Source organism: Rhinoraja longicauda, chromosome 17, assembly GCF_053455715.1.
Source record: "Rhinoraja longicauda isolate Sanriku21f chromosome 17, sRhiLon1.1, whole genome shotgun sequence".
In the NCBI taxonomy this organism is placed as follows: domain Eukaryota; kingdom Metazoa; phylum Chordata; class Chondrichthyes; order Rajiformes; family Arhynchobatidae; genus Rhinoraja; species Rhinoraja longicauda.
Window position 1 is genome coordinate 15,631,285 of NC_135969.1, and position 26,915 is coordinate 15,658,199.

Sequence of the window (26,915 nt, forward strand, 5' to 3'; positions counted from 1 at the left end):
AATGATACAAAAATAGGCATGATCTGAGACATTAGATGCAAACTCTGAAAAGCTGGAATGTAATCGTCTGAGCACTTAACCTTTTAGAAGAATAGATAGAAAGGAAATGAAGGTAGTGCAGTTTTGTTTATTAAAGATGAGATATTTGTGGCAGGGAGATAAAGTGGAGGGCAAGGTGCCACTGTTTGAAGAGTCCACAGGACCCCTTATACAAACTACACTGCATGACAGTATAAATCCATGGATGATCAAAATCAAAAGAAAACCAAACACTTGTGATGACAACATAATTATAAACAAAGATGGGAGAAATTAACAGGAATAATATGACCTTGAACACTGAATGAAAACAAACTGAAACTAAACTATCACTGTTTTTGTAGCAGGCAGACGGCTAAGAATTTCACATTTCAACAATAAGCCAGGATCTGTGGTGTGGCAGAACAAGATGCACATTGTATACTATTCAGATTAAGATACTGGAGCCAATTTCATTATACAAAAGATAGATAGAAAAAGAGCACAGGAGAGAATTAGAGATAAATTCAAAGGCAAACATTGTGAGAAAATTATTCAGAGGAACAGACTAAAACGGGTCTACAGGGCAACTTACTAGAGGATGTGGATGGTAGTTGATAATATATGTAAAAGAGTTCTGTTACAAATCAGAGGTCATAAATATATAACAGCTTATCAGTTTTTGCCAAAGAATCTCCACAAATGTTTCCATTCAAGTTTCGGCTGAACCTAAATGACAGACGAGTCAACTCCAATCGTCGTCTTTATTTAAGTAGACATATGTATTGAAACTAGCCACTTACAAAGTGCCAGTTTGGGCAAAAAGACCAGAAGAAACTGATGTAAAATTTACATTACAATACATACACAGCAAACTTATGCTGGTTTGGATCAGTATCTTACCTGGGGGCTAGAAACCTTTGTTCCTCTGCCACCTATATTACAATATAATATTACAAATTTTAGTATCCCAGTCACAATAGTCAAACCACAAATAAACCAGTGCTTTGCTACAAATTTAAAATGCAAGATTTCTAGGATAAGATGCAAGGTGTCATTCATGCAAAGAAATACCATTAAACCAATAAGGAAACAATACAAGTGGTTTATGACAGAACTTAAAAAATCCAAATTAATTTGAGAAGGAACTGGGAAAAACTGCAACCCTTTCCGAAAATAAACCAAACCAAAAACCCTGATGTCAAATAGCAGATGAAGAACTTCACTTAAAAATTTCCAAAGCCGTTTATTATACAGTACAGTGACATTCATTTCTTATTCATCAGAAATCATCAGTAGATTCTGAGCCAGAGCACCACTGAACAAAGGTTAACCAACTGACATTTCTGTTCAATCTAGTCATCCAGAATTTGCGTCTAAAAAAGGTGATGCCATCGGGAGGGTTCTCTTTCCCTCCTATTCCCTCGAAGGCAGCCGGTGTTGAGGATACAGAGCAGCACTGTCCAGAAACAGTTTATATGAACTTCTAGCTCAGTTGGTGTCCATTTTGTCCTCATCATGTTTTCTATTCTCACCATTTTCTTCAGTAGGAGTACTCAGGGAAGCTGATGGGCTGTCAAAATGGCTGTAAGAATCTCTGCGTTGATAGAAAAGAACATAGGCTGCCTTTGTCTAGAAAAATACAAATCATAGTTAGCATGTGGTTCTTGATGACGAGTGCCCTACATTGCACATCTTGAGACAATGACATTTGATAGATCTTCAAGATCCTTCTCTCAACCATTGATGTAAGTCAAGTCACTTGAGAATATGAAGAGGTTTTTCCCCCCAGATGCTGGGGGGAAAGGATACAACTGTATCGATTCCACATAGTTAACAAGCTTAAAAGGTTAGGGATTTAGAAAAGTTCTATTAGAAACTGCCATGTAAAATGAAAATATAGCCAAACTATGCCTGGTGCTTAGTGGAACTACTTTACTTCAGCAATAATAGAGTAGGTTTTCAAATCTATACTTTACAGTGGTCGTTTCAAATGTTACTGTGGACGGCTTGATTGTAATAATGTATAGTCTTTCCGCTGACTGGATGGCACGCAACAAAAAAGCTTTTCATTGTACCTAAACTAAACAGTAAACTAAACAAAACTAAAAAGTTGGAAGCCAATTCTTTGCCGAATTATCAATCAAGCAATAAATTTTAAAAATGTGTACAGCTGCATTCTGAAAACTCAGCAAAACAAACATATAGAATTATACAATTGGAAACCAATATGTAGGACAATGAATTGTGAAAGTATTTATTTCTGTATTTATTACCAGGTGATCAGTAGGCCCAGATGTGTTCTGAGCCAGTCAGCTCGTGCATTAGTGTTCCTGTTCCTAATGGTTGTTCTGGGACCTTTGACAGAAGGCATGGGTATTTTCACCTCCCTTAACTAGATTTAAGATTGACCCAAGATACTTTCCAAAAGCAATTCTATGAAAGATGGGTGAGTATGTGATTAAAATGATCTCTCATGCCAACAAGGACTTAGTGGATTCACTTCCGCGATGCAAAGTCTCTACTGCCCACAGTAGAGAAAGGAATATTCACAATGATCAATTCTGAGGAGCAGATTGGAGTTTGGTCTTGGGATCAAACCATGTTAAGAGATCTACAGATGTGAATGATGTCGCAGTAGAACGATGTGAATGTGGATTATTGTGGTAGGATGTGGGTGGAGTGGTACTGCAGGAGGGTATGATTCTGTGAGCAAAAGCTCAGTAAGCCAGCAAGCTCTTAGAAAATGAGATAAGATTCACAGCAGATAATTTGAGGTGGAACTGTGGTGTTCATTGGACTAGGTGTGGGATTTGAAGTCCAGCTCAGACGAAACAGTAGTAAACAGGAAACGATGTACAGAAGATTTGCACTTATACATCAACTGGCCGAAAACCAGCGATGTGCTTTTTGGGTCAATACAGGAAATTTGGCAGCCATTTTGTGCACAGTAACATGATAAATATCAGACATCAGACTATTTTTTTAAATTAAAAACAAATGTTTTGAAGAATTAATTTTGATCAAGACTCCAGGGGTACCTACAATTCCCTATAGAATTTTGTTCATGTCCACCTGACTGCAGACTGAATTATTTCTCCACAGCTATCCCTAGTATTGTATTGAAGGATCAGCTACCAATTTTTGTGCTCAAGTCTTTGAGCCTAGAACTTCCCAACTAAAGTGCAAGCGTGACTTCGGCTGGCAGCAGTTGATGGCAAAGTTTTTTTTAAATGAAAGCTACTTTATATTGACTTTAAAATGTCAGGAAATGCTTTCATTGAATTATTTTCTTATTGGAATTACCGGCTAAAAGTTTACTTGACAAACTGTATGCAGTTTTTTTTGCAGAATACACTGACAACAATGAGGCAGTGAATTTATATGCCTTGTATATAATTATATGCCTCTATATAAACTAACCACTGGCAATCAATGTAACTTTACTAGCACCGTCATCAACTGGAGAACAATTTCTGCAAACAAGCCCCTTTCACACATGGGGCTTGTTATGAGGATAAGGAAGAGTAATCGGTCCTTCCAGTGTGGGGAAAAGTTATTATCACAAAGTTCCCTTTGCTCAACTAATTACAAAGTATCACAAAATGTATTCACAAAATCATTAGAAACTCCAAAATGAAACCACAAAATTATGTTATAAATACAGCAACTTACTACAATCTGATCTTCTGATGCTCCCGAGACACTGCTGTCATCAAAGTAATACCATTGCCCATCAATTTTATTTTTAGCATAAGCAGTATCTGTTGACAAAAAGGAGGCATGTTATACCTGGGCCGCATGCATTTATTAATATCCTCCTTCCTGTTTGCAGTAAAAAACATGGTTAAGTTACTTACAGTGGCCTCCTCCCATTCCACCATAGTGGTTTGATACTGCAACAAGATCATAGATGTAAAGACCTGCTTTGGGGTTGTAGACAAATTCCGACATGTTCAAATCCCTACAAAACCATAAAAATATTATTTTAATATTCATGTCACAATATATAGAAAATGCATTTACATAGGTTCCCAATACATTTTATCTGTAGATCCATGCAACCAGCTTACTTGCCATAACCAATTTATATTACTTTTGATGAGGTTACTTTATGTTGGTAACTGTTTATTTGCATCTCAGTATCTTCATATTTTATGAGGTAAGAAATCCAGCAAGTAACTCAATAGAAAATTTAGTAAACTGATTTAAACAGAAAATACTGGATTTATTCAAAGGTCAGATAGCTGTGGAAAAAGTGTTTCTTTCATTTTGTTCTTCAGATTACCAGCATGTGCGATTTAATTTGTTTTTATTAGCGTTAGAAAACAGGAAGATAAAGTGATAAAGATAAATACAAAGTGCCGGAGTAATTCAGCGGGTTAGGCAGCATCTCTGGAGAAAAAGGATGGGTGACGTTTCGGGTCGGGACCTTTCTTCAGACTGAAAGTAGGGATGTGAGATGAAGAGCAGGATGTGAGAAAAGACTACAACCTATCCAATCGCTGAGTTACTCCAGCACTTCGTATTTATCTTTAATATAAACCAGCATCTGCAGTTTTTAGTTTCTAGATAAAATGTTAACTTTGAAATATATTACAGTGTTCAAAATGTGCAACACAATTTTATGGTTGCTAAATCTTCATGAACTGCTGATGAAGTTTTGTATAAGCCAGCAAGTGATAAACAGAAGCAAAGCAAAATATTGAGTAAAAACAGTTGGCTGTTCTGAATAGATGAGGTAATTTTCACATTTTCCAAAACAAACATTGCTAATGTACATAACTAATGGAGGCTATTGCTTTAAAATTAAATTCTTGCAATTTTTTCCCCTCTTTGCCCCATTTCTACTTCAATACCTATTTATATTCAGTTGATTTCACGTGAAGGAACATCAGAGGTTTCAAAAAGTACTTTTGTATACTATATTTATTCTACTAATGCAAGCCAGCCAGTTAATTCAGTGCCATAGAGTCAAAGAGTGATACAGTGTGGAAACAGGCCCTTCAGCCCAACTTGCCCACACCGGCCAACATGTCCCAGCTACACTAGACCCACCTGCCCGTGTTTGGTCCCGGTCCCTCAAAACCTGTCCTATCCATGTATCTGTCTAAAACGTTGGGAAAGCTCCTGCCTCAACTAGCTCCTCTGACAACTTGTTCCATACACTCACCACCCCTCATGAGAAAAAGTTACCCCTCGGATTCCTATTAAATTTTATCCCCTTCACCTTAAACCTCTGGTCCTCGATTCACCTACTCTAGGCAAGAGACTGAGCATCTACCCAATTCCTCTCATGATTTCATGCACCTCATCCTCCTGCACTCCAAGGAATAGAGTCCCAGCGTACTCAACCTCTCCCTATAGCCCAGACCCTCTAGCCCTGGCAACATGCTTGTATATCTTCTCTGTACCATTTTCAGTTTGACAACACCTTCCCTCTAACATGGTGCCCAGATCTGAACACAATACTCTAAATGCGGCCTCACCAACATCTTATACAACTGCAACATGACCTCCTAACTTCTACACTCAATACTCTGACTGATGAAGGCCAATGTGCCAAACCCCTTTTTGACCACCCTATCTACAAGCAACTCTACCTCCTAGATCCCTCTGCTCTACAACACTCCCCAGAGCCCCACCATTCACTGTGTAGGTCCTGCCCATGTTAGACTTATCAAAATGCGATACCTTGTATTTCTCTGGATTAAATTCCATCAACCATTCCTCAGCCCACCTGGCCAATCAATCAAGATCCTGGTGCAATTTTTCACAACCATCTTCACTATCTGCAAAACCACCTACTTTTGTATCATCAGCAAACTTGTTAATCTTGCCGTGTATGTTCCCATCCAAATCATTGATATAGATTACTAACAGTAACGAGCCTAGCACCGAACCCTGAGGCACACCACTAGTCACAGGCCTCCAGTCCGAAAAGCAACCTTCTACCATCACCCTCTGCTTCTTTCCATTAAGTCAATTTTCTATCCATTCAGCTACCTCTCCTTGGAATCCATGCAATCTAACCTTCCAGAGCCGCCTACCACGTGGAACCTTGTTGAATGCTTTGCTAAATGTTCTTACCTTGTAGGAAACTCTACTAAAGTGTCAAGTTTATCCCTCCAATATCTATTATAAGAGAAACGTTTCAGATGTACCACAAGTATCTTTGGTAGAGACCACAGGTCGAACTTCTTCGTGGCCTGCTGGTGTTTTTTACAGATTGGGCAGTACCTGTGGAGATAACAAGATGCTTATTTTGTGAAGAATGCATTTAATTCAAAATAGATCAGTGCCCATGAATTTAAACAACATTTCTTTCCTTCAAATTCTACTTTAGCACTTTCATCCTGTGTTAATGATTTGCCGGGATGGTTTTAGTTGTGCCTTCTTACAAGGTGGAAACCCTTGCTGTAGGGCAAGAATAGAGACCATCACACAATTATTTAAGCATGGTAGGTAGGTATGAGATCCAAACACAATCCTGTTCTCAACCAATATTTACACTTCCACTAGGAGTCACTGATGGTGATCTTGAATACATAAACTATTTTATTCCTAGTGGTACCTGTTGGCCCCTTTATTTTTTTACTCCAGCCACAGTGGAGGCTCAGTGTAGGCACTGGGGTGCAGCAGTAGAGTTGCTATCTTATAGCACCAGAGACCTGGGTTTGATCCTGACTACGGGTGCTATCTTTTTGGAGTCTGTACGTTCTCTCTGTGAATGCATGGGTTTTCTATAGGTGCTCCGGTTTCCTCCCACATTCCAAAGACGTGCCGGTTTGTAGGTTTATTAGCTTCTGTAAATCATCGCGAGTGTGTAGCATAGAGCGAGTGCATGGGTGATAATTGGTCGCCGCGGACTCAATTGGCTGAAGGGCCTATTTATATACTGTATCTCTAAACTAAACAATTAACGGGGCAATGGGCTGGATATGCTGCCATTCACATCGTAGTCAAATCACTGCAAGAGCTTGTTTGCAATCTGATGTTGGGATGGTGGTAAAAGAATTTTACCACCATCCCAACATCAGATTGCAAACAAGTACAGTGAAAAGCTTTTGTTGCGTGCTAACCAGTCGGTGGAAAGACTATATATGATTCTAATTGAGCTATCCACAATGTACAGATCCATGATAAAGGGAGTAACGTGAATAACGTTTAGTGCAAGATAAATTCCAGTAAAGTCCAATTAAAGACATTTTGAGGGACTCCAATGAGGTAGATGGTAGCTCAGGATTGGTTTAGTTCAATTGGCAATCAGATTCAATTTTGGGTGAGACTTCAGAATGGGACACAGCTGATGTTTGTTAACAATACACACTAGAAACACATTGGTATGACATAGAAACAGAACCATAGAGCACAGGAATGGGCTCTTAGGCCCACAATGGCTGTGACAAACATGATGCCAAATTAAACTAATCTTAATTGCCTGTACGTGATCCTTATCCCTCCATTCCCATGTGCCTATCTAAAAGCCTCTTAAACACCACTATGGTATCTGTCTCCACTACCATCCCAGGTAGGGCATTCCAGGCATTCACCACTTTTTAAAAAAAACGCCCTGCATATTTCCTTTAAACTTCCCCCCTCTGACCTTCAAACTAAGCCATCTAATCTTTTACATTTTCACAAGGTCCCAGGTCCTTCAGACCTGAAACTTCAGACCCTCCAGAGAAAATCCAAATTTGTCAAACCTCTTCTGCATCATCTCCAAAGCCTCCACATCTTTCCTGTAATGGGCTGAACAGAACTGCACACAATACTCCAAATGTGGTCTAGCCAAAGTCCTATAAAGCTACATCATGACTTCCTGTCTTAAATTCAATGCCCTGATGAATGAAGGCCATACACCCATGCACCCTTTTTACTGCTCTACTTGCGTAGCCACTTTTAGTGAGCTTCGGATTTGGACTCCAAGATACCTCTAATTGTAATTTATTCTAACTCCAACCATCCTGCTAAACTTAACAAGCTAAAATGCCAATAAAAATATTTTGCATTTAAAACATCCAAGACTAACGAACAAGATTAAAGGCCTCATACTTTCCAAATTATAATCCTCGATTTACATCTTAAAAATGTACTTTTCTCATGAAGAATACCCTGCAATGCTTTGTGTTTACAGTGTATAGTGATTTGGAATTTATAAAAGGTGCCATAAGCATTATATTTGAGATTTTTTTTTGATAGTACAATTTCAAATGAATATTACTTCTAAACAAATCTGATAGAGATGCACTTTAAAATTTGAAAAAAAAGATAGGTTTTTCATCATTGGGGCATAGGGACAAATGCAGTGACTGAATAATGAGATAGACACAAGGAGTCCAACGGTCTACTCTTGGTCCTGATCTATATGAAAGCGCATTTCAATAGCCATGGTCATTGTTAATTTGGCTATAACTGGTAATTCACACAGAAGACACCAGGTGGCAGACAAATACAAACACAGATGTCACATGATATTATTGAAGTTAGATATATGGCCGAGGCTTGAATGGCCTGAGTAGAATGAACTTTCTTCTTCATCTTTTTAACAACATGGGAAAATAAACTCGCATCAGCATTCCCCACCCGAATGCATGGAAAAAGAAGATGGCAAAAGGCTGATGTCGCTTAATTGGGCAATCAAGGTGCAAAGATTGAAAGATACAGCAACACAAAATAACAATCTAAAATTACATGAAAACATTCTGCATACAGTAAATTTATACCCACATAGCTCAATATAAAAAATGCTAATTATGATAGTCAATATTGATTCTTGACAACTTGATTGGGAAAAACCCTTTTCACAGCAGTTATTTAAAATACCCTTGGATAGGTACATGGATAAGAAAGGTTCAGAGGGATATGGGCCAAACATGGGCAAATGGGATTAGCTTGGATGGAACTAGCTTGGTCGGCATGGACAAGTGGACCTGTTTCCATGCTATGTGATTTTACTTGCATTTTGACAAGCGTCAATCTACTTGAACTCAGGTTTAAACCCGACTATCCCAGTAGCTGAAAGGTCAAAGCTCCAGAGCAAAGGGGAGAAAAATAAGGAGAGACGATGGAGGTAGGATTTAAAAAAAGTAGCTATACAAACCAAAGATCATGTTCTCCCAATACTTCCATTGTAATAAACAATTCTATACAATCTCTTAAGGCAACCGAGCTTCTCTTCTTCTGAGGCTGTGACATACTTTCATGCTTGTCGTATGCCTGGAAAAAGAAACATTCATATTTCACCACACATTGCACAAGTGTGCCAAGTATTAGTATCCAATTTACTTCCCACATGAAGATGAATACATCACAAAGGCAGTACGATTTTCAACAGTTAAGAGTCATCTCATTTAATTATTGAAAAGATACACCAAAAATCATACCTATATTTTTAGATTTTTTTTCTCCAATACCTCAACAATATTAAAATCTATAAGTGACGGAAGCCTTGAAACAGTTTAAAAGTTAACTGTTAAAGATACTAGAAAATAAAATAATCAGGACTGGTAATTAAGGGATATGCTATGATTGTTCTGGTCAACATTAAAACGGACTCAATTGCACTAATGTCTAGCTATAAAATAGTGACAGCATCTCATCAATACCTCAGGTTTTGGAAGTTTGCCTTGCTTAATATCTTTAAAATATATTGCAACTCTCAGAAAGTGTAACATTACCATTTTTAGAGTCCATATGCATTTTCTCATCACTCTTAAGATTGTGTACCGTTGGGTATCTCCTCTCTCAAATAAATACACACTCAAAGTGATTTATTGCATTGGTGATCTAAATTTACAAGTGAAAATCTAGTTACCTCAGCTTCTTGATCATCATAATACATCTTTTTGATGTCAGGATCCCAGTCTACAGCAATTGTGGAATGTGCTGAAAGAAAAACAATAAATGTGGTCAGGAGTCACACCAAGAGAATCTTAAATTCTGTTGATTGAATTGGTTTTGATTAATGTTGTATGTAAAAATTAAATGATTACAGGCTTTACAGTATCTGCAGTAATCGAGCAGATTGCAACTACTTTGCATTGCTACGTATGGAACTTTAAATGTACCAAATATAACTACAGTCGGATGGAGTTTACAGATGAGACTATTTTGAATGTGCTGATGAGCCATCTTAAATACTCAGTTTTCACCAGATATACAGTAGATATTGTTTATCTAAAGGACTGAACTGTGGTGCAGCTGATGAAGCCGCTATTTCACAAATCCAGAGATTCAATTCAATTCTCGGGTGCTGTCCAGTTTCCTCCTGCACAACATAGATATGGTCGGTTAATTAGCCATTATAAATTGATCCCCATATAAAGGTGAGCGGCAGAATCTGGGGTGGCGCAAAGAATTGAATTTGGGGAGAATAAGAGAGATCAATGTGGGATTACTGCACATGGGTGGTTGATGGTCGGCACAAACCCAATGGGCTGAAGAACCTGTCTCCATGCTGCATCTTTACGACTCTTTACGCATTGGAATGGGAGGTGATGGAAGGAGAGAATTAGAATTTACAATATTACTAAATGTAGCCTCTCTCAACGGCAACTATCATGAAATTAATTGATGAGCAAATTTCACAGCATGACTTCTGTACACTACAGTGGTTATATTATGGCACACATGTTTAATGCTACAGGCTGTAAGGTATATTCCAAGGCTGGATTTTCATCAAGTTCATAAAAGGATATGAGGCCTTCAAATATTATTTTACGACACATGCAAATTAGCTGCAGTAAGCCAATTGTCTTATTAAGCATGCCGCCATTTTATGTAAAAGGTCCGAAGACGGGTCCCGACCCGAAACGGCACCTGTCCATTTTCCCCAGTGATGCTGCCTGACCCGCTGAGTTACTCCAGCATTTTGTGTCTAACTTTGGTATAGACCAGCATTTTGCAGTCCATTTTTATCATTGCCGTTTTATATGCTCATGTGCTGATCTAATTATAATCTCAACTCTACATCCCCTTCCACCTGTAGTAACCTCTCACCCATGCTAATCAAATATCTGTTGGCCTCTGCCTTAGAAATAATCGACGGCTCTGCTGCAACGGCACTGAGCACAAGACATCCAAAGAATCATGGCTGCATTGTAAGTGATATCTTCCTGAGGAAATTAATGAATCGGGAAAGTGTCCAGTGGGTTTTGAAAGTAGTATTAACAATGTACCTTACTCTTCGGTTTCCATATTTTTAATTTAGTAGTAAAACTGTGGGACTTACAGCTTAACTTGAGAAAGGTTCCATCTTCCGTAATAGAGCTGAAATCTGAGGTGCCATAGGCATTTACCAAGTTGAAGGTGAATAGTTTCTTTCTATAGTTCTGTGTATTTTCTTTGGCGGTGCGCTTGGTAGGCCCATTTTCCATCTTATCGTTCTCGTCAGCTGCAGAGCTGTCAGACTGGCTGTTCTCTGGTTCGGAGCCAGGTTCCTCATTATCTCCCATTGCATTTTGAAGATCCATCTCCTCCTCACCTAAAGGATGCAAAACAAAATTACCCGGCTGATGCAATTATGACTAAAACAAAAGATCAGAAAAACTAGTTATTCAAATGAAGTCACCATTACTGGATGAGCATAGATCACTTGCAGGTAGATATTAGTTTAACATGACATCATGGTCAGCACAGACATTGTGAGCTTATGGGCCTGTTCCTGTGTTGTACTGTTCCATGTGTAGGAAGGAACTGCAGATGCTGGTTTAAACCAAAGATAGGCACAAAATGCTGTATCTATTATAGATTATATAAGCTGAGAGGATTTATGAAAGGGAAACTACCTATGTTTGACAAACTACGAGTATTTCTTTTTGAGGATGAAACCAGAAGATTAGATAAAAGGGAACTAGTGGATGTGCTACATTTAGATTTTCAGATGTCCTTTGATTAAAAGTACCACATAAGTAGTCAGTGTACAGAAATAAGTTAATGGGACTGAAAACTGATTTTCAGACAGGAAACGGTAGAACAAATGGGTCCTTTGCAGGTGGCATGCCATGACAAATGGAAAACTGCAAGGGATGAGTGCTCGAGTCACAGCTGGTCACATCATGCATCAATGCTTTGCATGAGGGAACCAAAAGTAACATTTCTCAGTTTGCCGATGACAAAATTGGGTGGAATTGAGAAATAAGAATGAAAAAATAATTCTGAAACAAGTAGGCTGGCATGGTCAAGGTAAGCAGTTTATCTTCTACATTGGTTTGGTTACTAACTCCAATGTGCCATGGCTGGGAGTTACATCCTTCAGGATTTGGCCAGTTTGATCTGGGGCGGTGCAGAGGTACTGTTGCTGCCCGACAGCGCAAGAGATCTGAGTTCCATCCAAATTACGGAAGCTGTCTGTACGGAGTTGATGCATTCTCCCTGTGACTGCGCGGGGTTTTCTCTACGTGCTCTGGTTTCCTCCCATACTCCAAAGACCTGCAGGTTTGTAGGTTAATTGACCAGTAAAATTGTAAATTGTCCCTAGTGTGCAGGATAGTGCTTGTGTACTGGTGTGATCGCTGGTTGGTGCGGGCTGGGCTGAAGGGCCTGTTTCAGTCTAAAGTGAGCAGTGAAAAAGTCAGGAAAAAACATGCTGTGCCAGTTTAGCAAATACATTGCTTGTAATAACAAAGATGACAAAGAATTATGCAATATTACCTTCATCACCTATGCCATTTGTCTCACTGGACAAGCCGTTGTCTGTGCTCTGGCTTCCACTGTTACTGCTTTCAGCTATTTCCTTGTGTGTTTGCTTCACATAACGACTGAAATGACAAAAAAAATCTTTATTAGAGCAATTTTATTAAGTTTACACTGCAAACTATAATGTGCTTTCATTGCAATCCCTGTCTATATGATCAGCCATGCTTTTTTCTGAGTCATAAAAGATTAAAAATGTAGATTAAGTCCTATTTAGAATCCCCCAAACAAGAGCTTAGCCAAGATACTTAAAAAACAGTTCAAAAGGAACAGCGTGGACCAGGCAAGTCAAGATTTACTTTCTGCTGAAATCCTCACCCAGTCTTGACTGCCTTATTCAAAAATAAGAGGGGGTGGGGTCGCTCTGTTGGTAAGGAATGATATTCACTCCCTTGCAAGGGGTGACATAGAATCAGGAGATGTAGAATCAGTATGGATAGAAATGAGGAACTGTACGGGTAAAAATACCCTAATGGGAGTTATCTACAGGCCCCCAAACAGTAGCCTTGACATAGGGTGCAAGTTGAATCAAGAGCTATAATTGGCATGTCGCAAATGTAATGCTACGGTGGTTATGGGAGATTTCAACGTGCAGGTAGACTGGGAAAATCAGGTTGGTAATGGACCCCAGGAAAGAGAATTTGTGGAGTACCTCCAAGATGGATTCTTAGAACAGCTTGTACTGGAGCCTACCAGGGAGAAGGCAATTCTGGATTTAGTGTTGTGTAATGAACCTGATCTGATAAGGGGACTCGAGGTAAAAGAGCCATTAGGATGCAGTGATCACAATATGATGTTTTACTCTACAAATTGAAAGGGAGAAGGGAAAATTGGAAGTGTCAGTATTACAGTATAGCAAAGGGGATTACAGAGGCATGAGGCAGGGGCTGGCCAGATTTGACTGGAAGGAGGCCCTAGCAGGGAAGACAGTGGAACAGCAATGGCAGGTATTCCTGGGAACAATGCAGAAGTTGCAGGATCAATTTATCCCAAAGAGGAGGAAAGACTAAGGGGAGTAAGAGGCACCTGTGGCTGTCAAGGGAAGTCAAGGACAGCATAAAAATAAAAGAGAAGTATATCATAGCAAAGAAGAGTGGGAAGCCAGAGGATTGGGAGTCTTTTAAAGAGCAATAGAAGATAACTAAAAAGGCAATACGGGGAGAAAAGATGAGGTAGGAGGGTAAGCTAGCCAATAATATAAAGGAGGATAGTAAAAGCTTTTTTAGGTATGTGAAGAGGAAAAAAATAGTCAAAGCAAATGTGGGTCCCTTGAAGTCAGAAGCAGGGGAATTTATTATGGGGAACAAGGAAATGGCAAACGAGTTGAACCGGTACTTTGGATCTGTCTTCACTAAGGAAGATACAAACAATCTCCCAGATGTTCTAGTGGCCAGAGATCCTAGGGTGACGGAGGAACTGAAGGAGATTCACATTAGGCAGGAAATGGTGTTGGGTACACTGATGGGGCTGAAGGCTGATAAATCCCCAGGGCCTGATGGTCTGCATCCCAGGGTACTTTAGGAGGTGGCTCTAGAAATTGTGGAAGCATTGGTTGTCATTTTCCAATGTTCTATAGATTCAGGATCAGTTCCTGTGGATTGGAGGGTAGCTAATGTTATCCCACTTTTTTAAGAAAGGAGGGAGAGAGAAAACGGGAAATTATAGACCAGTTAGTTTGACATCAGTGGTGGGGAAGATGCTGGAGTCAATTATAAAAGACGAAATTGCAGAGCATTTGGAAAGCAGTAACAGGATCGTTCCGAGTCAGCATGGATTTACGGAGGGGAAATCATAGTCATAGAGAGAGAGAGAGTCATAGAGTCCTACAGCACAGAAAGAGGCCCTTCGGCCCATCGTGTCCGTGCCGCCCATTACCAAACACAGTCTAATTTTAATCCCATTTTCCCGCATTTGGACCGTAGCCATGTTTGACTAAACTTCTGGAATTTTTTGAGGATGTAACTAGGAAAATTGACAGGGGAGAGCCGGTGGATGTGGTGTACCTCGACTTTCAGAAAGCCTTCGACAAGGTCCCACATAGGAGATTAGTGTGCAAAATTAAAGCACATGGTATTGGGGGTAGGGTACTGACATGGATAGAAAATTGGTTGACAGACAGAAAGCAAAGAGAGGGGATAAATGGGTCCCTTTCGGAATGGCAGGCAGTAACTAGTGTGGTACTGCACGGCTTGGTGCTGGGACCGCAGCTATTTACAATATAGATTAATGACTTGGATGAAGGGATTAAAAGTACCATTTGCAAATTTGCAGATGATACAAAGCTGGGTGGTAGTGTGAGCTGTGAGGAAGATGCTATGAGGTTGCAGGGTGACTTGGACAGGTTGTGTGAGTGGGCGGTTACATGGCAGATGCAGTTTAATGTGGATAAGTGTGAGGTTATCCACTTTGGTGGTAAGAATAAGAAGGCAGATTATTATCTGAATGGTGTCAAGTTAGGAAAAGGGGACGTACAACGAGATCTGGTTGTCCTAGTGCATCAGTCACTGAAAGGAAGCATGCAGGTACAGCAGGCAGTGAAGAAAGCCAATGGAATGTTGGCCTTCATAACAAGAGGAATTGAGTATAGGAGCAAAGAGGTCCTTCTGCAGTTGTATAGGGCCCTAGTGAGACCGCACCTGGAGTACTGTGTGCAGTTTTGGTCTCCAAATTTGAGGAAGGATACTCTTGCTATTGAGGGCGTGCAGTGTAGGTTTACTAGGTTAATTCCCGGAATGGCGGGACTGTCATATGTTGAAAGACTGGAGTGGCTAGGCTTGTATACACTTGAATTTAGAAGGATGAGAGGGGATCTTATCAAAACATATAAGATTATTAAGGGGTTGGACACATTAGAGGCAGGAAACATGTTCCCAATGTTGGGGGAGTCCAGAACCAGGGGCCACAGTTTAAGAATAAGGGGTATGCCATTTAGAACGGAGATGAGGAAAAACATTTTCAGTCAGAGAGTTGTAAATCTGTGGAATTCATTGCCTCAGAAGGCAGTGGAGGCCAATTCTATGAATGCATTCAAGAGAGAGCTAGATAGAGCTCTTAAGGATAGCGGAGTCAGGGGATATGGGGAGAAGGCATGAACGGGGTACTGATTGAGAATGATCAGCCATGATCACATTGAATGGTGGTGCCGCCTCGAAGGGCTGAATGGCCTACTCCTCAACCTATTGTCTATTGTCATGCCTTCCCACCTATTTTGATGTAATCGGCACACTGTGCTCTTCTCCAGGCCTTTAACATAAATTGTAAATAACCGAGCCATGAAGGGTTCCAGGAGTCTCACTCCATTAGTTACATCCTTGTACCATTCTTTTCTTTCAGTTTTTCAGCAACTGTTGTGATGTATCGCACTTCCAGCATTGATTTTTTTTAACCTTTCTACTCGGTTCGCCTTCATCACCTTCCCGTTACATAGTTTCCAGGCAATTCAGTTGTAATTAAGTCTTAAGGGCCCTTTCTGAGTTGGCACCAAAACAAATTGTCTCCCTAGTTTCTCTTGCATCATCAATCTATCACATAGATACCAGAAAGACACACATTGTTCTCTCCACCACCCCTCTTGTTAACATGTGCTTATTTTCTAGCTTTGCCTTGTTCTATAAACAGTGATGTAGTATTTATGCAACTGTGACCAAAAAAGTAACAACCATTTACGTTAAAAGAACCACAAATTAGTACATATAAAACATTAAAAAGGCAAAAACATAGCGCTTGAAGGACTATTTTCTTGAAGGACTATTTTCTTGTTAATAAAATATAAATAAACTTACGAAATTCGTGCAAGGATCAGGTCATACAAGTTATCCAGAGTAATATTGTCCTTGGGAACAGAGATCAATAATGGCTGACCAAACAGAATCGTGCCTGCAGGTGTATTAGATGAACGCAACCGTTTCTCACGGAAATAAATTGGTAGGTTGATGTACTTTGAACTTTCGACGTCATCTTCTCCAGCACCAGAAACCTCATAACTGTAAAATTATAGAGAACAGATCAACTAAAATAAATGACATCTTTATTTAAAACAATTGGAAACTGTTGTACATTGCAAATAAATGGTTAAAACATGATCCTCCAAACTCAGCAGTAAGGTGCTAAAAAGGGTAGATGCCAGGCAAAAAGAAAATCACAAAACTAACTCCTCAGTCATAAAATTTCCACACAATGAAAATAAACATCACCCTGCAAGTACCTGAACTAACTTAAGCTACAAATTACTTTTACCACATTTAGAATGAAAATGGAAAAGATCTGTCTTTTATACGTACACAAAAATATCATCCCTGTCCATGATATGATTCAAGGCTTCATCTTGTCGGTAGGTTTTGTGGAACCGATGATTGTAAACATCAGTAACTACCATCTGAAAGCAAAGTATACGAGTTTTAAATCATAACATGTTAATCCAACAGTTTGACATTGTTGCGCTTATTGGACTAAATTGATTAGCTATTTTAGTTCTTGGAAATATACTGTTGTAAAAAGACATTTGGAAAATTTGGTTAAGTAACAGGTTCTGCCTGTAATTGTTCCCAATGAGTGCTCTCTGTGAAACACCTTTTTAAAATATTCTTCTGCTACTATCAAGTTCTCATCTCTCTGGAAGGCAGCAAGACAACTTCTTCTCTACCAACCACCCAGCGATTTAAACGTTTTTCCACGCGAAGCAGTGATTCATTTGCACTTCTGCATTCAATGTTCACAATGTGGTCTTTTCTACATTGGATAAACTGCAGACTGGGAGAGCACTTTTCAGAGCACCCGTATTCAGCCCACAAGTGTGAACAGGTATGTAGGTTAATTGGCTGGGTAAATGTAAAAATTGTCCCTAGTGGGTGTAGGATAGTGTTAATGTACGGGGATCGCTGGGCGGCACGGACTTGGAGGGCCGAAAAGGCCTGTTTCCGGCTGTATATATATGATGATATGATATGATATGATGAATATCCTGCAGCCTGGCATTTTAATTCTCCATCCTATTTAAACTCTGACCCATCTGTCACGGGCATTCTGCACTGCTACAATGATGCTGAATGCAAGCTTTAGGCTCATCTTCACCTGGGCAACCTGCAGCCTTCTGCACTCAATGTCAAACCTTCCAACGTTTGATAACTTACTTTGTTTTGTTGCCACAAGTGGCCATTGTCACTGTAAGTCATCCATTGGTGACACCTGCTCAGTTTTATTATGTTCCATTCATCCCCCGCCCAATATCTTGCATTTATGTCATAGATACAATAAATAGCTTTAGTTTGGATTTATTTAGTTTATTATTATTGAGAGATACAGCACAGAATAGGCCTTTCGAGGCCACGCCGATTAGTGATCAACCCCGTATACTAACCTGGGGGGGGGTGAAGGAAAGCTGGAAGAGGGGAGGGACAGGACAAAGCCTGACCTGGATACAGAGGGAGTAAATCCACTTATTACCGGCCAGGCTTTGTTCGGCTCCTCCTCTCCACATTAGGCAGGAAATGGTTTTGGGTAGACTGATGGGACTGAAGGCTGATAAATCCCCAGGGCCTGATGGTCTGCATCCCAGAGTACTTAAGGAGGTGGCTCTAGAAATAGTGGAAGCATTGGAGATCATTTTTCAATGTTCTATAGATTCAGGATCAGTTCCTGTGGATTGGAGGATAGCAAATGTTATCCCACTTTTTAAGAAAGGAGGGAGAGAGAAAACGGGGAATTATAGACCAGTTAGTCTGACATCAGTGGTGGGGAAGATGCTGGAGTCAATTATAAAAGACGAAATTGCTGAGCATTTGGATAGCAGTAACGGGATCATTCCGAGTCAGCATGGATTTACGAAGGGGAAATCATGCTTGACAAATCTACTGGAATTTTTTGAGGATGTAACTAGGAAAATTGACAAGGGAGAGTCAGTGGATGTGGTGTACCTCGACTTTCAGAAAGCCTTCGACAAGGTCCCACATAGGAGATTAGTGGGCAAAATTAGGGCACATGGTATTGGGGGTAGGGTACTGACATGGATAGAAAATTGGTTGACAGACAGAAAGCAAAGAGTGGGGATAAATGGGTCCCTTTCGGAATGGCAGGCAGTGACCAGTGGGGTACCGCAAGGTTCGGTGCTGGGACCCCAGCTATTTACGATATACATTAATGACTTAGACGAAGGGATTAAAAGTACCATTAGCAAATTTGCAGATGATACTAAGTTGGGGGGTAGTGTGAATTGTGAGGAAGATGCAATAAGGCTGCAGGGTGACTTGGACAGGTTGTGTGAGTGGGCGGATACATGGCAGATGCAGTTTAATGTAGATAAGTGTGAGGTTATTCACTTTGGAAGTAAGAATAGAAAGGCAGATTATTATCTGAATGGTGTCAAGTTAGGAGGAGGGGGAGTTCAACGAGATCTGGGTGTCCTAGTGCATCAGTCAATGAAAGGAAGCATGCAGGTACAGCAGGCAGTGAAGAAAGCCAATGGAATGTTGGCCTTCGTAACAAGAGGAGTTGAGTATAGGAGCAAAGAGGTCCTTCTACAGTTGTACCGGGCCCTGGTGAGACCGCACCTGGAGTACTGTGTGCAGTTTTGGTCTCCAAATTTGAGGAAGGATATTCTTGCTATGGAGGGCGTGCAGCGTAGGTTCACTAGGTTAATTCCCGGAATGGCGGGACTGTCGTATGTTGAAAGGCTGGAGCGATTGGGCTTGTATACACTGGAATTTAGAAGGATGAGGGGGGATCTTATTGAAACATATAAGATAATTAGGGGATTGGACACATTAGAGGCAGATAACATGTTCCCAATGTTAGGGGAGTCCAGAACAAGGGGCCACAGTTTGAGAATAAGGGGTAGGCCATTTAGAACGGAGATGAGGAAGAACTTTTTCAGTCAGAGGGTGGTGAAGGTGTGGAATTCTCTGCCTCAGAAGGCAGTGGAGGCCAGTTCGTTGGATGCTTTCAAGAGAGAGCTGGATAGAGCTCTTGAGGATAGCGGAGTGAGGGGGTATGGGGAGAAGGCAGGAACGGGGTACTGATTGAGTGATCAGCCATGATCGCATTGAATGGCGGTGCTGGCTCGAAGGGCTGAATGGCCTACTCCTGCGTCTATTGTCTATTGTCTTCCAGCTTTCTTCCTCTCACCCCTCCCCTCCACAACCACACAAGGGCCCTGACCCAAAATGTCACCTATCCATATTCTCCAGAGATGCTGCCTGACCTGTTGAGTTACTCCAGCACTTTGTGTCTTTTATTGTCTGTCTGTCTGTCTGTCTGTCTGTCTGTCTGTCTGTCTGTCTGTCTGTCTGTCTGTCTGTCTGTCTCTCTCTGTCTCTCTCTCTCTCTCTCTCTCTCTCTCTCTCTCTCTCTCTCTCTCTCTCTCTCTCTCTCTCTCTCTCTCTGTGTCTGTCTCTGTGTCTGTCTCTCTCTGTGTCTGTCTGTCTGTCTAACTTGATGAGCATATCCGACATTTTAGTTTTTTTTAAACTTCAGCTCAGATTGATTAGGTATAATGATAATCCACCCTCAGGAAAAAAAGCTTACATTTATGTAGGACTTTTGATTTCCTTTCAGAATACGCCAAAGTACTTCACCAATAATAAAGCACTTCTCAATTGTAATTACTATTAGAAGAGGGAGCTGCATATATATAGATGCCCACAAAAAAACATGTAAACATGACAAAAATACAAATTGCTGTAGAAAGTCAGCAGGTCAGGTAGCATCTCAGGGAGGGAATGGACAAGCAATGTTTCAAGTCGGGACTTTTCATACTTATGAATCAGACATCCTTCTATAGAGGGGTCACGACCTGAAACGTTGCCAGTTCATTCCCTCCACATATGTTGCCTGACCCCCTGAGTTGTTCCAACACTGTGTTTCGCTCAGGATTCCAGCATCTGTAGTCACGTGTCTCCATGTAAAAATGACAATTATCTCTTGGTAATATTAACTGAGAAATAAATGTTGGCCAGGACACTGGGATTAATTATTTGCTGTCCTTGGTCTGGTGTACTGGGAGCTTTCAGCAAGCAGACATGATGTGATAATCATGTAATGGAACTGACTGCCTTAGAGATTGCAACTAAATGAGCTCCTGCTCCCAAGTCTTTCCAGGATATTGTAAAATAAAAGCGATTTCTAAAGTAATGGACAATTTTAATTGTAAAATGTAATATTTGAGTAAAAAATGAAACAGCTTACCTTCTCTGCAGCAACTCCAGAGATCTGACAAAGCGTTGTACATAAATCAGAAATTGTACCCAGCTTTGGGACAATTACCCTATACTGTAAAATAAGCAGTCCATTAATAGAGTAATGCAGTACAAAATAATTCAAAGAAAAACATGTATTTAGTGACAGCAAGTGACATTATTTTCTTAGCTTGATTGTTATAATTCCAAAGAGGTTTAAAATGTTTAATAATGAAAATGTTTAATCCATGCAGAGAAAGTAAGCAAACCTGAGTTGGCTTTGACTTTAGGTCAGCCCGCACCAGAAAGATTTCCATGGTGCGGTCCTTCTTCATAGGTAATGGTAGCGTTAAATAGCAGAATGGGTCAAAGGTCACAGAAACTTTTGAACATTCTGGACAAACTAGAGTAGATTTAAATAGCCCATGGAAGATATCCACAATGATGGAGTTGTTCCTTAATCTGTGGTTTTCCCAAGCTTCTGTGGCGACTAGCTATAATCAAAAAGGACAAAAACATTTGTAAGGCGCGTTTATACAGAAAGAGCTTGCATTATAATGGACCACACTGCGTGTTCAGGATTATCAAAGCACTTTCACCTACCTATCATCAACTAGAATGCGGTCATGAACTAACATGTACCTCATTATCCCTTGGACTATATTTAATCGGAATTTATCTTGCACTAAACATAATTTGCTTCATCCTGTACCTGTACGAGGCTCGATTTTAATCATGTACTAGACTAGAGGGTGCTGCATTGGTGCAGCCCCCTCTCCTCCCCCCCTCCCCTCTCTCTTCCCCCCATCCCCACTCCCCCCTCCTTCCCCCAGCCCCCTCCCTCCCACTCCATCCCCCTTATCCTCCTTCCTCTCCCCCTCCCTCCTGCCCCCCTCCCCTCCCCTCCCTCAGAAATAGATTTAAACTTTAAAATGTGGGTAACTTTAAAAATATAACAGAGATTTCAATGAAACTTCTTCCATTAGCACCAAAGGGTCGACGGTGAGTAAGGTGGGCCTAAAATTGTCGCGCTATCGTGTACCGTTTTGGATGACAAGATAACAAACGAGAGTTTTAGTATATAGATGGTCTTTGCGCTGACTGGATAGCGTGCACCAAAAAAAAACCCTTCCCTGTACCTCAGTACACACGACAATAAATTAAACTAAACTTCACATCTAATGGAATGGCTAAAACACACCAACATTTTGCCGCATGTTTGGAAGAGAACAACTCGACATTCCTCTTCGAAAGTCAGCACATTGCTGACTTTCATGCTTGTATACTGTAGCACTAGAGTCAGGATAATGCTTAAGGTCAGACACCAGCACATCTGACCTCTTGCTTCACCACTAAACTCTGTTCTGTGCCCAGGGGTGGAATTCAGTCTCAGCAAGCTCAGAGGCTAGATACACTACACTGTATCTGCCCCCCCCCCAGCATTGACATCTGCAGTTCCATTCATTTGGAATGCTGGCACCAACCTGGATGGCAAATGATTTTTTTCATTTTTTAAATGTATGAATATCAGAGAATTAGGGATGGTTGAGAAGGGCTTTTGGCAATATGTGCTATCAAAAGACTTCCAAGACAATCTAAGGGTGGGTCTACTTGTGGACTGTTCCGACTGTTGCATTGAGACATACAGTTCAACTGAGCCTATGAAAGGTGTACGCAGCCATTAAGATTTTGAGGAATGGTGGGTGGGGGTGGATGAGCTCGTGTTTGAGCTGAGGGTCTGTTAATTTTAACATTGCAATCATTCATAGTTATCTCAAACATACTATGAAGCTAATTTTCTCCACAATGTATCACAAACAGCAAATGAACCTAGGGCGTTAAAACCAATCTTCATTGGTGGTGGCTGACATATCAACTTGGACAGGAGAAATTCTTGTTGTTTTTTGAACAGTACCCTGTTACATGCAGCTGAACAAGATAAACGCTTGGTTTAACATCCAAAATGAAAAGATCACAACTCCGATAACTCAAGACATTGCATGGAAATTTTGGCCTGGATAATGGGGGCAGCCGTTATATCCATAATACTTTAAAAAAAATATATATTTTCTGGTCAATAAATACAACAGATTGACCATACAGTTGTGAAAGTTAAATAGTGCAAAATCATTGTATCAAAAATAAAACAATATATTCACGCATGGTATTTTCTGATCCAAAAAAAGGTGCAGGCAGAAGCCAAAGCTTATTGTGCCTACCCTTAATACTTAACAAAATATAATTTTTAAAAAAACAACATCATAAGTCAGAAGCAGATAAAAACATCGAAAGAAAAGCAAATATAGTCAAGAACCATCATTTCTGTCATGTCAGTCATTTCTCAGTGCTGATCACATATTTTGTATCTTTCAAATACAATATTTTTGAACATTTTCTTGAATTTACACATATTACTACACTCTTTTAATTCAATGTTGCAACTATTCCATAAATTGACCCCTTTAACAGTCACACACCTATTTTACACATTTGTTCTTACCCTCATTTTTTCAAATATATAATTTCCCCTGAGTGGATACCTGCTCTCCCTCACTGAAAACAAACCTTGGATACAGTCAGGAAGTGTTCTTTCTTTTGCTCTAAACATTATTTGTAGAGTTTTAAAGTCTACTAGGTCCATAAATTTTAGGCCATATGATTTCATAAATAATGGGTTGGTTGGGTCATTATAACCAACCTTATTGACAATTCTTATAGCTCTTTTTAGCAATATAAAGATTGAATTAGTGCTAGTTTTGTAGGTGTTTCCCCATACTTCCACAATGTAATATATAGAATAATGAGTGAGCAATATAACGTAAATATTGAATTTTGATTCAAGATGGCCTTAGTTTTGTGCAGTATTGCAATGGATTGAGACAGTTTTGATTTGATATTTTATATGAGGTTTCCAACAGAGTTTATGATCTATTATCACTCCCAATAATTTATTTTCATACTCTTTCAATTTCTACATCATTAATCATAAGTGTTACCTCCGAATTTATTTTTCGATTTCCAAACACAATAAATTTTGTTTTACTTAGATTTAATGACAATTTATTAGTATCAAACCACTTCTTTAGAGTTTCCAATTCCCCTTTAACTGTGTCCAAAAGTTGCTTCATGTTTTTCCCGGAACAAAATAAATTAGTGTCATCTGCATATATAACTAAATGTAACAATTTTGACACCTTACAAAAAAATATAATTTATATAGAGTATAAAGAGCTTTGGGCCCAGCACTGAGCCTTGCGGAACCCCACAGGTGACCTTCACAAGTTCTGAATCAAAATTATTTACTTGAACATACTGATACTTTGAGAGCTGGAGGCTAGAATAGAATCTAGAATCAATAGAATCTAGAATTCACTAATAGAATCAAGCAGAAATTATAATAAATGCAGCAGTTTTTTTCTTTGTATTTCAACTGAAGACACCCAGCAACATTTGAATCAATTGGGAAGTGCTTCAGAACACATATTGCCTTGTTACCCATATCCTTTGAGCATGTTTCATCAATTATTGATGGATTTACCATTATCAAAATCTCCAAGGTCTGACTGAGGGAAAAAATAGTTGGAAGTTAAAATTTGAACCAGCTGTGTGATGCAAAATATACCTTACATTAAAAATGCGTCCTTTAAAATAGATTATACAGAACAAGACTCACATCATCTTCCCTCCCATTGGCATCTTTAAGTTCTAAGTAGGGTTTTTTCTTCACACGATTTAAATCTTCATGTAAACCATCTAAAAGAAATGCAAGCAACTCTTGAGAATCCTGTTGCTGGTATCCCGAAAACTGGGGAGCAAAACATCCAACCTGTGTCTGAAGAGAGAAAGAAAAATATTCACACCATTGTTTCAATTTATGTTAAAGGAATGCTTACCTGAAATAATTAATTATTGGAATTGTAGCACAGACATACTGAGATTCCAGTAAAACAACGTTACTTCAAACATTTTGATGGTAACTGGTTTGTTCAAGACCTTGGGCCTAAAACCTTAAATATCAGGATGACTCACACAACTCATCTAAAGATGAACAACTATTTAGGGCGGCACGGTAGCGCAGCGGTAGAGTTGCTGCTTTACAGCGAATGCAGCGCCGGAGACTCAGGTTCGATTCCTGACTACGGGTGCTGCACTGTAAGGAGTTTGTACGTTCTCCCCGTGACCTGCGTGGGTTTTCTCCGAGATCTTCGGTTTCCTCCCACACTCCAAAGACGTACAGGTATGTAGGTTAATTGGCTGGGTAAATGTAAAAATTGTCCCTAGTGGGTGTAGGATAGTGTTAATGTACGGGGATCGCTGGGCGGCACGGACTTGGAGGGCCGAAAAGGCCTGTTTCCGGCTGTATATATATGATATGATCAGTGGACTTCATGAGAGCACCAGGTGCAAATTATTTTAAGATCATTGCCTTCTGCAACCTACGCATTTTGTAACCCTAATCCATTACATTACTTGCCTACTGTTCTTTTGAAAACTATTTTCATGGTATAGACGATTAACTGCTTGTCAATAAAAAAACCAGTAGCAAAATATTGATTAGAAAGTGGATATATGTAAAAAAAAACAAATCACAAATCTTTACTTCATGAGTTGGTAGAAGAGCTGTGTCCCGCAGGAAGTTGCCACCTGGCAACTGCTGTGCAGCAAGTGTCCAGGCTCACCATTTGCACTCTTGCTCTTTATAGGAGCACTTTTCCAAATGGTGTGCTGAGGTTTAATTAAATTATAACGGGCATAGATAAATTAGCATCTTTTTCCCCACGTCAGGATCGAGAAAAACTAGAGAGCAAAGGTTTGTGAGAGGGAGGAAATTCAAAGGACAGCCAAGGAGTTAATTATTTCCAGAGGGTGCTGGTAGTCTGGAACGTGCTGGCAGAAGTAGTGGTAGAGGCAAATACACAAAGTTAAAATGTAGTTGGACTGTTAGAAAAGGGGATATGGACCAAATGAGATTAACATAGATAGGCATCACAATTGGCATTTGTGAGGTCGGCCCATTTCCATACACTACAATTTTTATGATTTTATGACATTCACACCAAAATACAAGAATGCTCAAAGGCAGCCAGGCAAAGAAAAAAGATTTTAAAGCAAACAAGTCTCAATCCTTAACTTGATTATTAATGGATCAGAATAAATTTATTCTCATTAGTGCTTTTGGAGTTCATGAACCACCTTTGTGATCTTATGTCATGTCATCTTATGTAACATGATAAAATGCCGGCCACATTTTGCATTGCTTGTTTCCTTGAAGATAATGTTCAAATGTAGTTGTTGATCTTGAATCACATTGATTTGTTAGCCTTGGTAACCTGGTCCTTCCTAAATAAATTGCTGACCATTCTTTTTCCACGATATAAATCTATTCTGGGTGCAGAGGGCCAATCTTACTGGCTTTCCACATCCTGGAGTTTAGCTAGATGGTCAGACTTGAGACTGGGTCACTGATAGACCCATAATCTCTGGGGTTAGAAAAGGAGATATCAGGTGACAAACATCTAATGCGGCTTGATAGGGTACATGCAGGGCTGATGTTTCCCTTGAATAGGTGTAGAACTAAGGGTCAGTTTCAAAGTAAATGATTAAACATTCACAACAGAGGCAGAAAGAAATGTCTTTGCAGAGCCATGAATCTTCTAATTCACCATCCAAGAGGGCTGTGGAGGCTCAGTTTCTTGGAATATTCAAAACAGTGATCAATAGATTTTTTGAACATTAAGGAAATTGAGGGATATGGAGTTAGTGCTGCAAAGTGGCAGTGAGGTGAAGGACTAATCACAATCCTACTGAATAACAGAGCTTGTTGGGTCCAAATGGCCTATCCTGCTTCAATTTCTTAAGATATGCAGAGACCTTCCGAGTAATTTAAGTAAATAATTCACAATTTAAAATAATTAAATTGCAAACTAAAGCAAAATAGCACTTAAATGCCCTTGTAGAAACAAGAAACTGCAGATGCTGGTTTACAAAAAAAGGACAAAGCTCTGGAGTAACTCAGCAGGTTATAAGTTATAG

General features: G+C 39.8%; 1 protein-coding gene across 1 annotated transcript in view; it reads right to left on the minus strand.

Annotated features, from left to right (window-relative positions):
• Positions 1–763: 763 nt before the first annotated feature.
• The window catches only part of usp4 (ubiquitin specific peptidase 4 (proto-oncogene)), a 68,972-nt gene continuing 42,820 nt past the window's right edge, over positions 764–26,915 (minus strand). The window contains exons 10-22 of the mRNA XM_078414206.1: positions 24,556–24,714; positions 21,152–21,376; positions 20,893–20,976; positions 16,995–17,089; positions 16,497–16,697; positions 12,673–12,779; positions 11,252–11,503; positions 9,836–9,906; positions 9,122–9,237; positions 6,109–6,258; positions 3,879–3,982; positions 3,694–3,782; positions 764–1,650 (exon numbers count right to left, since the gene is read on the minus strand). Coding sequence (XP_078270332.1) covers positions 1,510–1,650; positions 3,694–3,782; positions 3,879–3,982; positions 6,109–6,258; positions 9,122–9,237; positions 9,836–9,906; positions 11,252–11,503; positions 12,673–12,779; positions 16,497–16,697; positions 16,995–17,089; positions 20,893–20,976; positions 21,152–21,376; positions 24,556–24,714 — 1,794 coding nt within the window. The 3' untranslated portion in view covers positions 764–1,509. The remainder of the gene's footprint in view (positions 1,651–3,693; positions 3,783–3,878; positions 3,983–6,108; positions 6,259–9,121; positions 9,238–9,835; positions 9,907–11,251; positions 11,504–12,672; positions 12,780–16,496; positions 16,698–16,994; positions 17,090–20,892; positions 20,977–21,151; positions 21,377–24,555; positions 24,715–26,915) is intronic.